This window comes from Callithrix jacchus, chromosome 22 (genome assembly GCF_049354715.1).
Source record: "Callithrix jacchus isolate 240 chromosome 22, calJac240_pri, whole genome shotgun sequence".
In the NCBI taxonomy this organism is placed as follows: Eukaryota; Metazoa; Chordata; class Mammalia; order Primates; family Cebidae; genus Callithrix; species Callithrix jacchus.
In genome coordinates, this window is record NC_133523.1 from 3,864,517 (window position 1) to 3,877,335 (window position 12,819).

The 12,819-nt window shown below is 53.3% G+C and overlaps 1 protein-coding gene across 1 annotated transcript in view; it reads right to left on the bottom strand.

Annotated features, from left to right (window-relative positions):
* MAP2K2 (mitogen-activated protein kinase kinase 2) overlaps window positions 1-4,360 on the bottom strand; it is a 31,711-nt gene extending 27,351 nt beyond the window's left edge. The window contains exon 1 of the mRNA XM_035283978.3: window positions 4,087-4,360. Coding sequence (XP_035139869.1) covers window positions 4,087-4,178 — 92 coding nt within the window. The 5' untranslated portion in view covers window positions 4,179-4,360. The remainder of the gene's footprint in view (window positions 1-4,086) is intronic.
* Window positions 4,361-12,819: the final 8,459 nt, after the last annotated feature.

Below are 12,819 nucleotides of genomic sequence, written 5' to 3' on the forward strand. Positions count from 1 at the left end.
TGCCCAGCTAATTTTTTGTATTTTTAGTAGAGACGGGGTTTCACCATGTTGACCAGGATGGTCTAGATCTCTTGACCTCGTGAACCACTCGCCTCGGCCTCCCAAAGTGCTGGGATTACAGGTGTGAGCCACCGCGCCCGGCCTAATTATTATTATTTTTGAAACAGAGTCTCACTCTGTCACCCAGGCTGGAATACGGTGGTGTGATCTCAGCTCACTGCAACTTCTGCCTCCCAGGTTCAAGTGATTCTCCTGCCTCAGCCTCCCGAGTAGCTGGAATTACAAGTGCCCGCCACCCCACCTGGTTAATTTTTGTATTTTTAGTAGAGGCGAGATTTCGCCATGTTGGTCAGGCTGGTCTTGAACTCCTAGGCTCAAGCTCGGCTTCCCAAAGTGCCGGGATTACGGGTGTGAGCCATTGCACCTGCTGAAATTAATTTTATGTCATCATTTTCAACATACAACCAACATGAAAAATGAATGAAGGCTTCACGTTTTTTCCATCTTGTGCCTTTGAAATCTACAGTGGCAACATGGCGCCTGTGCTCTTGTGGATTTGGGCCATTCCCATTTTCAGTGCTGTCTGTAGCCAGGGTCTACTGAACCAGGCAGTGCAGCTCTAAACATCTCTCTGGAAGGACAGGCCATCTCCAGCGGTCCCAATTCTGGAAGGGCCTAAAGCCAGGGCGGACAGCCACAGGGGGGACTGAAGCAGGGAATGAAGAAGGGGTGGGCTGCTGATTGCATCTGGAAACTTCCAGTCCCCAAGTTCGACCACTATTCACATAGCTGGAAGTAGCGTGAGCCACGGGGCCCACAGGCCAGAAACAAGGTGGCAGTGCCAGAGCTGATGCCGCAAAGAGCTCACTGGAAGGCAGGGGCCTGGGCACCACTTCCTGGGCCGCATAGCACCATCTCATTCCATTCTCACCGTCGCCCCCGGAGGCCCAGGCAGCAGGGAACGGACGCGCAGGAGTAGCCGGATTACAGGTGCGCGCCACCACGTGCAGCTGATTTTTTTTTTTTTAAGCACTTTTAGTAGAGACAGGGTTTCACCATGTTGGCCAGGCTGGTCTTGAACTTCTGGCCTCAAGTGGTCCACCCACCTCGGCCTCCCAAAGTGCTGGGATGACAGGCGTGAGCCACCGCGCCCGGCCATGGATGAGTGCTTCTCATGGGAGACTTGGAAGGTGTCAACAGTTGCTCAGAGCATGGCAAATGCGTTCTGCACTCAGCTGACTAATCCAGGTTAAACTTACTGGCAACTCAACTGTCGTTATTAAACAAAACAAAACCTTGGGGTCCCCACAGCTGGCTTCCTCGATTGGGGGAATCCTTTAAGGGATGGAGATCAAACCCCTCATGGAAGAGAATGAGCTGGGTGAGTTCTATGTGGAGAATGAGGAGCAGGTTCCTGTGTCTAGCTGTGACCGTGCTGACTCGCACACATGGCATCAAGAGGGCCACAGAGGGCCGGCCCCTGAGCATGCCACAGTTCCCAACACCAGGTTCTCGTGGGGTCACACCACAGGCATGGCACCCAGACCCCGGCCAAGGGCCCCAGGGATTGTTCCACTCCACCGTGCAGAACGGGAGTGCAGAGGTCACCCTGGCGTGACCCCACAAATGTATACCTACAATACCCAGTCCCCTCCCTCATCCTGGAGCAGTGCTATTCTGCCACCGCACCCCTCCCCGCATCGTGCCTCTTTCTCAGACTCCTTCACCCAGGCCTTCGCCCTCCACCTCCTCAAAGCTTCCGCACTGGGTCAGCCCCTCACGAGGTTTTCCAGTCCACTTGCTTTAGAATCTCCACCTCTGCTTTCAGGGGTCAGCAGGGTCCCGTCACCCCTGCGCCTCCTCAATCCTCACACTCCCCCTTCCCTGTCCCCTCACCATGCTTCCAGCTTTGGGGACTCCACACACCGGGCACCGCCACAAGCAGACATCCTCTCAGAGATGCCCATCCTGACTCCCCTGGGACCCCCTGTCCTGACCCCCCAAGAATCCCCTCAACAGGATCCCCCAGGACCCCCACATGATCCCCCAAGAACCCCTATCCTGACCCCACTAGACTCCCCCAAAGAAAACCCCCCATCCTGAACCCCCTAGAACTCCTATCCTCACCCCACTAGAGCCCCCACGTCCTGACTCCCCTAGGACCCCCCTTGTCCTGAGATGCCCCAGAACTCCCTCCCTGACCCCCATAGAGCCCCTCCATCCTGACCCCTCTAGGGCCCCCCACCCCATCCTGACCCCCTAGGACCACCCTCATATCTTGATCCTGAACCCCTGGGAGACCCCGTCCCCATCCTGACCCCCTAGGACCCCCCTCATATCTTGATCCTGAATCCCTGGGAGCCCCCCATCCCCCCTCTCTTTCCTTTTTCCTGGTTCTCTATGGACCTCCTCAGCCCATCCTCTCCCCTGAGGGACACCCCCCTGCCACCACCCTGGCTCCGTAGGTGCCCTTCTCACCCCACCCCGACCTCATCACTCAGGGACTCATACCCCAGAAGGACCACTCCCCACCCAAGACCTCTAAGCCTGTCCTCCCCAGGTGCAACACTCTCGACTCGTGGCTCAGGGACCCTCCCACCCTGTCTTTCCCCCCATAGGGACCCCTTCACCCCACCTCTCCCCCACAGGGACTCATTTCACTATCACTTCACTACACAGGACACCCCATCCTTTCCCCTGCAGGTACCTGCCCCATCCTCTCCTCCCAGGGACCCCTTCAACCCCATCTCACAACTCAGGGCCCCTGCACCCCATCTTCTCTCTGCAAGGACATCTCCTTGGCCTGATCTCATTACTTAGGGACTCCAAACCCCATCTTTTCCCCAAGGGATCTCCCCTCACTTGGATCTCATTACTCAGGGACCCCCCCCACCTCCCAGATTTCACTATTCAGGGAGCACTCACCCATTCCCCCTTCATCCCCATTTCACTACTCAAAGACCCATCACTGTTCTGCTACTCAAAGACTCCACGCCCGGTCTTTTCCCAGAGGGACCTCTCCTGGCCCAACCTCATTATTGAGGGGCCCTCACCCCATCTTCTCCTACCTGGGACCCCTACCTCATCTCAGTCTCATCACTCGGGGACCCCTCACCACCCGCTCTCCTCTGGAGCTCGCTTGCCCAAATTCCCTCCTCAAGGGCTGCCTGACCTCCCCTCACCCCGCTGTCACTCCTCAAGGACCCTCACCCCATCCTCCCCTCTCAGGAACACCTTGCACCCCGATTTCCCTACTCAGGGGCTCCCCTCACCCTCATCTCATGACTAAGGCACTCCTCTGCTCTTTCCTCTTAGGAACCCTTCACCCCCATTTCACTACTCAGGGACCCCACACTCTTCTCTCTTAGAGACACCGCTTATCCCGATGTCACTGCTCAGGGACCCTTATCCTGTTCTGTCCTCTTAGGGACACCCCTCACACCGATTTTCCTCCTGAGGGACTCCCCTCACCCCAATCTCACTTTTCAAAAGCTCCACGCCCCATCTTCTGCACTGCAGGGACCTCCCTCACCCAATCGCACTGCTCAGGGACCCTTGATCCCATCCTTCACCCCAACTTCTCTACTCAGAGACTTCCCTCATCCCAATTTCACTCACCAGGAGCCCCACACTCCACCTTTTCCATCACAAGGACCTTCCCTCGCCCAATCTCACTGCTCAAAGTCCCATCACTGGCCCAGAAACCCTCTGCCCCGTGCACCCTTCGCCCAGTCCTCCCCGAGGACACCCTGCGCCGTGCACCCCTCGCCCCGTCCACCTCCAAGAGCCCCTTGCACCTCTCGTCCCATCCTCTTTCGAGGGGTCCCTGCATTCCTAGCCCTGCCCTCCCCTAGAGAACCCCCTGTCCCCTGCACCCCTCGCCCCGTCCTCCCCCTGCCCCGTGCACCCCTTGCGAACCCCCTGCACCCCTCGCCCTGTCCTTCCCCCAGGGCTCCCTGCCTCGTGCACCCCGATCCCCCGGCCGATCCCAAGAACCCCCAACCCCCTGCACCCCTCGCCCCGTGCTCCCCCGAGGGTCCCCTGCCCCGTGCACCCCGATCCCCCGGCAGATCGCTGCCCACTCACTCAGAGGCGCCCTCGCTGGTGGGGGACGGGCCCTCGGCGATGGCAGGGTTGATGGTGAGCGCCGGCAGCACCGGCTTCCTCCGGGCCAGCATCGGGGCTCCGCGGGCCGGCGGCGGCGGTGCCTCTATCCGGGGCCCATAGGGGACGGGCCGGGATCGGGCGGCCGATGCTGCGGGACGGAGCCGAGGAGAGCCGAGGGGCGTCGGGGCTGAGACGATGGAGTCGCCGCCGCCGAGGCCCGATCCAGGCAGACGCCGAAGCCGGAGTCCGAGAGGCCGGGGGAGGGGAGGGGCGGCCACAAGATCGCGCACCGGCCTCTCGCGATAGCGGGCTCGGGAGCCGCGAAGGACCCGCCCCCCGGCTGCTGCACCTGCGCAGCACCCCGAGGCCGCCTTTCGGAGGGAAAGGGGCGGACACCGACGCGAGGCGGGTTCCGGAGCATGCGCACTGGCTGGCCTTCCCACGGCGCGGAGCATGCGCACTCGCTGGCCTTCCCACGGCGCGGGTGCGCGTGCGCGTGAGGCACGAGATGGGGGCGCGGGGGAGGGGATGGAGGGTAGAGGAAGGGGGGAGATGGGCGTGCACAGGTGGGCAGGGGAGTAGCCAGACCCCTGAGCGCCTACGATGTTCCCAGGCTGGAACTGAGAGAATCCGTGGGACCTCAGAACGGTGGGTAAGACCCATCCAGGGTCCATTTAATCTTTGTGGCGAGCCTGGACACTCGCCCCAGCGCCCACCGCCTGAGTGTCAATTACTCACCCCCCTTCATCAGAGCAAGGCCGCTCTAACGTGGTTTTAAAAAATTAATTGACAAATAAAATGATATATATTATGCACATGTTAAAACATTTTTACTATAAAATACACATAGGCCGGGCGCGGTGGCTCACGCCTGTAATCCCAGCACTTTGGGAGGCCGAGGAGGGTGGATCACGAGGTCAAGAGATCGAGACCATCCTGGCCAACATGGTGAAACCCCGTCTCTACTAAAAATAAAAAAAAAAAGTTAGCCGGGCGTGGTGGTGCGCGCCTCTAGTCCCAGCTACTGGGGGGGAGGGGGACTGGTGGGGGCTGAGGCAGGAGAATTCCTTGATCCCGGGAGGCGGAGGTTGCAGTGAGCCGAGATCGCGCCACTGCACTCCCCTGGCGCCTGACGACGGGGCAAGACTCTGTCTCAAAAATAAACAAATAAATAAAATACACATAACATAAAACCTGCCATTTCACCATTTTTTAAATGCACAGCTCAGCGGCATTTAGCACGTACACATGATTGTGCAATCACGGCCATCACCAACACCACCTCCACTCCCACCACCGCCACCACCACCTCCAGAAAGTTCTCATCTCCCCAAACTGAAACACTCTCCCTAAGAAACCTCACTCCCTATGCTCCTCCCCAGTTCCTGGTGCCCACCATCCTACTTCCTGTGAATCTGATGATTCCAGGGACCTCATAGGAGTGGGATCACACAGGTTTTGTCCTTTTGTGTCTGGTATATTTCACTGAGGCAGACGTCCCCAAGGTGCATGCACGTCGTAGCCTGTGTTAGAATTTCCCAACTTCACTACACTGGGCATACTTCCAATCGGGTAGCCCTGCTCCAAAAAGGAGCAGTTAAAAAAAAAAAAAAAAGAATTTTTCTCCTTTTTAAAAAAATGTGTGATGGGGTTTCGCTCTTGTCCTCCTGCTGCCCAGGTTGGAGTGCAACCGCTCACTGCAACCTCCACCTCCTGGGTTCAAGAGAGTCGCCTGCCTCAGTCTCCCGAGTAGCCAGGATTACAGGCGTGTGCTATCATGCCTGCTCATTTTGTATTTTCAGTCGAGACACGGTTTCTACATGTTGGTCAGGCTGGTCTTGAACTCCCAGCCTCAGGCGATCCGCCCACCTCAGCCTTCCAAAGTGCTTGGATTACAGGCATGAGCCACCACACCTGGCCAGAATTTCCCTCCTTTTTAAGGCTGAATAATATTCTATTGTGTGGACGGACTATATTTTGTGTACCTGTTTGCCATTGTGAATCGTGCTGCTGTGAACACAGGCGTGCAAGCATCTGTTTGAGTCCTTGCTTTCGTTTCTTTTGGGTACATGTTCTGAGGAGGCATTGCTGGATTATGTAGTAATTCTGTTTTGAACTTTCTGAAGCACCACATTACTGCTGGCTACAATAGCCATAATACTTTATTAAAAGAAAGGTCATTTTCTGACCAAATGTGGTGGCTCACGCCTGTAATCCCAGCACTTTAGGATGCCGAGGCGGGCGGATAACACAGTCAGGAATTCGAGCAACCTGGGCAACACAGTGAAACTCTGTATTTACTAAAATGCAAAAAATTAGCCAGGTGTGGTGGTGCATACCTGTATTCCCAGCTACTCAGGAGGCGGAGGCAAGAGAATCGCTTGAACCCGGGAGGCAGAGGTTGCAGTGAGCCAAGATTTTGTCATTACACTTCCATCAGCCCAGGCAACAGTGCAGTACATTATATACACGTACATAATTGCAACCTGTGACTGTCCTCATAAGAAGGCAAAGCAGTAACCACACCTCTTCCCTGGTTAAAAAAAAAAAAAGAAAGCAAAACAGGCTGGGCAACGTGGCTCACGCCTGTATAATCCTAGCACTGTGGGAGGCTGAGGCAGGTGGATTACCTGAGAGGTCAGGAGTTCGAATCCAGCAACATGGTGAAACCCCATTTCTACTAAAATTACAAAAATTAGCCGGGTGTGGTGGTGCATGCCTGTACTCCCAGCTACTCAGGAGGCTGAGGCAGTAGAATTGCTTGAACCGGGGAGGCAGGTGTTGCGGTGAGCCGAGCTCGCACCATTGCACTCCAGCCTGGGTGACAGAGTGAGACTCCGTTTGAAAAAAAAAAAAAAACCACCACCACCAAAACACTGCTCCTAGAGAAAGCTGCTCCTGGGTTTCTACAATCTGGGGTTTTCGGTTTTACTCTTCATTGACCCCCACAATTCAGATGGACGCTCATCTTGCCTCAAATAAGCACAAACCCTTTCAGAGACATGGCCGTTTCCATGTTCCTTCCGCTCTGCCCAGCAGTCGTTTTCCCATTTTATCCTATTTTACCCTTTGTTTGAGATGGAGTTTCTCTCTTGCTGCCCAGGCTGGAGTGCAGTGGCATGATCTCAGCTCACTGCAACCTCTGCCTCCCAGGTTCAAGCGATTCTCCTGCCTCAGCCTTCTAAGTAGCTGGGATTACAGGCATGTGCCACCACATCAGCTAATGTTTTGTATTTTTAGTAGAGATGAGGGTTTCTCCATATTAATAAGGCTGGTCTCGAACTCCTGACCTCAGGTGATCCACCTGCTTTGGCCTCCCAAAGTGCTGGGATTACAGGTGTGAGACACTGTTCCTGGCCTTTTTTTTTGAGAGAAGTTTTTACTCAGTCACCCAGGCCCCAGGTTGGAGTTCAGTGTCAGGATCAAAGCTCACTGTAGCCTCAACCTCCCAAGGCTCAAGGGATCCTCCCACCTCAGCCTCCCTAGTGTCCCTGGCCACAAGTATGCACCACCATGCCCGGCTAATTTTTGTATTTTTTTTTTTGTTGAGACAGAGTTTCCCCATGTCGCCCAGGCTGTTCTCAAGCTCCTAGGCTCAAGTGATCCTCCTGTCTCAGCCTCCCAGTGCTGGAACTACAGCCGTGAGCCACCACGCTCAGCCATTAACGTGTGATTCTCCCGTGTTCAACTTCTTGAAGTATTACAACTCCGTACACCCATGTAACCCTTCCCCTCACTCCAGAAAGTTTGTTCACTGCCTTTTCAGTTCATTCTCTTCCTCTACACCCAGCAGTGTGAGCTGGTAAATGTTTAACGATGAGCCATTAAAATAAGGAGAGCCTGGGTGGGTGGCACGCACCTGCAATCCCAGCAGGCAGGATGATCGCTTGAGATCAGGAGTTTGAGTTCAGCCTGGCCAACACGGTGAAATCCCATCTCTACTAAAAATACAAAAAATTAGCCAGTCATGATGGCGGGCACCTGTAGTCACAGCTACTAGGGAGGCTGAGGCAGGAGAATCACTTGAACCCAGAAGGTGGAGGTTGCAGTGAGCCGAGACTGTGCCACTGCACTCCTGCCTGGGTGACAGAGGGAGACTCTGTCTCAAAAAAAAAAAAAAGAAAAGAAGAAGTTGACAATGGTATCAAAAGATGCTTATGAGTTGCCATTAGCCAGCTGAAGTCCACTCCTACCCCCATAAAAACTAGATTCTGCATTCTGTCCCTGTAGATTCCTTTTTGCCTGTTCAAGAGTTTCGTGTAAATGGAATCGCACTCATGCCCTCTGGTGTCAGCTCATTCTGCTTAGGACAATGCTTTGTTTTTGTTTTTTGTATTGTTTTAGACAGGATTTTGCTTTATTACACAGACTGGAATGCAACGGTGTGATCTCAGCTCACTGCAGCCTCGACTTCCTGGGCTCAAGCCATCCTCCCACCTCAGCCTCTGGAGTAGCTGGGACTGCAGGCTCGCACCACCACGCCCCACTAACTTTTGTATTTTTTGTGGAGATGGGGGTCTCATCATGTTGCCCAGGCTGGTCTCGAACTCCTGGGCTCAGACGACCCAAAGTGCTGGGATTACAGGTGTGAGCTACTGCACCAGGACCTAGGATAATATTTTTGAGATTAATTCATAATCTTCACGTCACGAAAATGTGTTCACTTTCCTTGCTAGATGATATCTCATTGTATGTATTGTGGGCATTGCTCTTGACATAGAACAGTTAAGGAATTCTACTTTTTTTTTGGAGACGGTCTCACTCAGTTACCCAGGCTGGAGTGCAGCGGCGAAATCACCACTCACCGCAGCCTCTATGTCCTGGGATCAGGTGATCCTCCTGCCTCGGCCTCCCGAGTACCTGGGACTACAGGTGCATGCTGCCATGGCCAGCTGACTTTTTATTTTTTGGAGAAAAATCTTACCCAGGCCAGTCTCAAACCCATGGTCTCAAGCTATCCTCCCACCTCAGCCTCCCAGAGTGCTGGGATTGCAAGTGTGAGCCACCAAGCCCAGCCTCTGATGAACTTTTTGAGGGCGAAGAGGATGTTGGATGTGTCTCCTTCTCTTCCACTCTTTGGACATAATGGATGCTGGACATACACATGCTTATTATAAGGCAACCATTCTTAGCACATATGATAAAACAGGAGCTTTTTCTTTTTTGGAGATGGAGTCTCAGTCTGTCGCCCAGGCTGGAGTGCAGTGGCGCAGCTCGGCTCACTACAACCTCCGTCTCCCAGGTTCAAGCAATTCTCCTGCCTCCGCCTCCGGAGGAGCTAGGATTACAGGCGCCCGCCACCACGCCTGGCTCATTTTTGTGTTTTTAGTAGAGATGGGGATTTCACTATGTTGGTCAGGCTGGTCTCAAACTCCTGACCTCACGATCCGCCTGCTTCAGCCTCCCGAAGTACTGGGATTACAGGTGTGAGCCACTGCACCCGGCCAACAGGAGCTTTAAAATTGCTGAGGTTCCAGTCCAGCCTCACACCCTCCCCAGCACAGCTTGCCCTGTGGCCTCTCTCTGTGATATATTTTCACTTATCATTGCTTCCAATAACACTTTTTCTGAGTACCTCTGTCCCTTGGTCTAAGAGACGTGGGTGTCTCCTAAATTGCCCCTCCCAGGAAATAAATTTCTAATAGCTTTCTTGATAGATTCAATCCAAGGTGACACTTATCTTGTAGAGGCATATGCCGGTATTAATATCACATGTGCACGTTGTTGCCAACCAGCGATGCCCCATTGACTTTATCTCTCTCACCTGTGCCGCGGATTAACCGAAAGAACGGCTGAACCCACCCCCTTCGGAAAGTACTTTAACCCTATCATGAACCCCCTGTGACTCAGCGATTTTTTTTTTTTTTTTTTTTTTTGAGACAAAGTCTTCTTCTTGTCCCCCAGGCTGGAGTGTAGTGGCACAATCTGGGCTCACTGCAACCTCTGCTTACCGGGTTCAAGTGATTCTCCTGCCTCACCCTCCTGAGTAGCTGGGATTACAGCCACCTGCCACCAGCCTGGCTAATTTTGTTTTTTTTTTTTTTTTTTTAGTAGAGAAGGGGTTTCACCTTGTTGGTCAGGCTGGTCTCGAACTCCTGTCCTCAGGTGATCCGCACGATTCGACCTCCCAAAGTGCTGGGATGACAGGCCCGAGCCACCGCGCCCAGCCAGTGACTCAGCAATTCTATTCATGGGCATATGACTTAGGGAAGCTCTTGGCTTCGTGCACACAGGAGACTCACACGATAATGTTCTCGAGGGCAAAAATTTGGGAAGTACACGGGTCCCCTGATGGGAGAATGGGAAATAGTCCTAATGCAGATCCACAGAGAAGCATGACACAGCAGAAAGCTCCTTAAAAGAATCTTAGTCTCAGCTACTCAGAAGGCTGAGGATGAAGGGCTGTTTGAGCCCAGGGGTTCCAGGCGGACCTAGGCAACGTAGTGAGACCCCCTCCTCAAAAAAAGAAAAGAAAAGAAAAGAAAAAGGCTGTGTGCGGTGGTTTACGCCTGTATTTCTAGCACTTTCGGAGGCCAAGGAGCTGGATCGCCTAAGGTCAGGCGTTCGTGACCAGCCTGGCCAACATGGCTAAACCCCGTCTCTACTAAAAATACAAAAATGAGGGCACAGTGGTGCACACTTGTAGTCCCAGCTACTCAGAAGGCTGAGGCAGGAAAATCGCTTGAACTCAGGAGGCAGAGGTTGCAGTGAGCCAAGATTGCGCCACTGCACTCCTGCCTGGGAGACAGAGCGAGACTCAATCTCAAAAAAAAAAAAAAAGACACAACCAGCTACAGATTTCTTTGTTCCTTCTCTACTCCCACTGCCTCACTAGACTAGCCAAAAAAAAAAAAAAAAAAGTTACAAAAGACTATTACACTATTTTTATTTTTAATTTCTTTTTTAAAGAGATGGAGTCTCGCTGTATTGGCCAGTACAAGTTTGAATTCCTGGGCTCAAGCAATCCTTCCACCCGGACCTCCCAGAGTGCTGGAATTATAGGCATGAGTCACCTCACTCGGCCTTATGACACCCCCCCTTTTTGTTTCACAATGATGGCCAGGCTGGTCTCGATCTCTTGACCTGGTGATCCACCCACCTCGGCCTCCCAAAGTACTGGGATTACAGGCTTGAGCCACTGCGCCTGGCCTTTTCTTTCACCCAGGCTGTAGTGCAGTGGCAAGATCTCAACTCACTGCAACTTCTGCCTCCCAGGTTCAAGCAATTCTCCTGCCTCAGCCTCCCGAGTAGCTGGGATTACAGGCGCGCGCCACCATGCCCAGCTAATTTTTGTATTTTTAGTAGAGACGGGGTTTCACCCTGTTGGCCAGGATGGTCTCGATCTCTTGACCTCATGATCCGCCTGCCTTGGCCTCCCAAAGCGCTGGGATTACAAGTGTGCACCACTGTGCCTGGCCAACACCACTTTTATAAAATGAAAATGGCTCTGTGTTGTCAGCCGTTAGAGAAATGCAAATTCAAACTATGAGACACTACCATTCGCCTGCTAGAATGGTTAAAAATGCTGACCAGGCCTAGAAGCTCTTGCCTATAATCCCAGCATTTTGGGAGGCTGAGTTGGGAGGACAGGCTGGGAGTTCCGGAACCTGGGCAACGTAGTGAGATCTTTGTCTCAACCAAAAAAAAAAAAAAAAAAAGTTAGCTGTAGTACAGCTGATGCACACCTGTAGTCCGAGCTACTTGGGAGACTGAGGTGGGAGGATCACTTGGGCCCAGGAATTCAAGGCTGCGGTGAGCTATGACGGTGCCGCTGCATCCAGCCTGGGTGATAGAGCAAGACCCTATCTCAAAAGGCAAAAGAGGCGGGTCGCAGTGGCTCACGCCTGTAATTCCGGCACTTTGGGAAGCTGTGGTGGGCAGATAACCTGAGGTCGGGAGTTCAAGACCAGCCTGGCCAACATGGTGAAAACCCCGCTCTCTACCAAAAAATGCAAAAATTAGCCGGGCGTGGTGGCGCGTGCCTGTAATCCCAGCTACTCGGGAGGCTGAGGCAGGAGAATTGCCTGAACCCAGGAGGCGGAGGCTGCAGTGAGCCCAGATTGTGCCACTGCACTCCAGCCTGGGCAACAAGAGCAAAACTGTGTCAAAAACAAAAACAGCCAAATTTGGCTGGGCACAGTGGCTCACACCTGTAATCCCAGCATTTTGGGAGGCCAAGCGGGCAGATCAGTTGAGCTCAGAAGTTGCAGCGCAGCCTGGGCAACATGGCAAAACCCCATCTCTACAAAAAAATACAAAAATTAGCTGGATGTGATGGTACGTGCCTGTCATTCAGGCTACTCAGGAGGCGGAGGTAGGAGGATGGCTTAAGCCTAGGAGGTCGAGGCTGCAGAGAGCTGTAATTACACCACCGTACTCCAGCGTGAGTGGGAGAGCAAAACCCTATCTCAAAAAGAAAAAAGAAAAAAAAACAAAAAAGAGCTTAAGATGGTAAATTTTATGGTATACATGTATTTACCACTATTTATTTATTTATTTATTTACATCTATTTAATCGCCCAGGTTAGTGTGCTGTGGTGAAATCTCAGCTCGTTGCAACCTCCGCCTCCCAGGTTCAAGCGATTCTCCTGCCTCAGCCTCCCGAGTCGCTGGGACTACAGGTTCGTGCTACCACACCCAGCTAAGTTTTGTATTTTTAGGAGAGACGGGGTTTCACCACGTTGATCCGGCTGGTCTTGAACTCCTGACCTC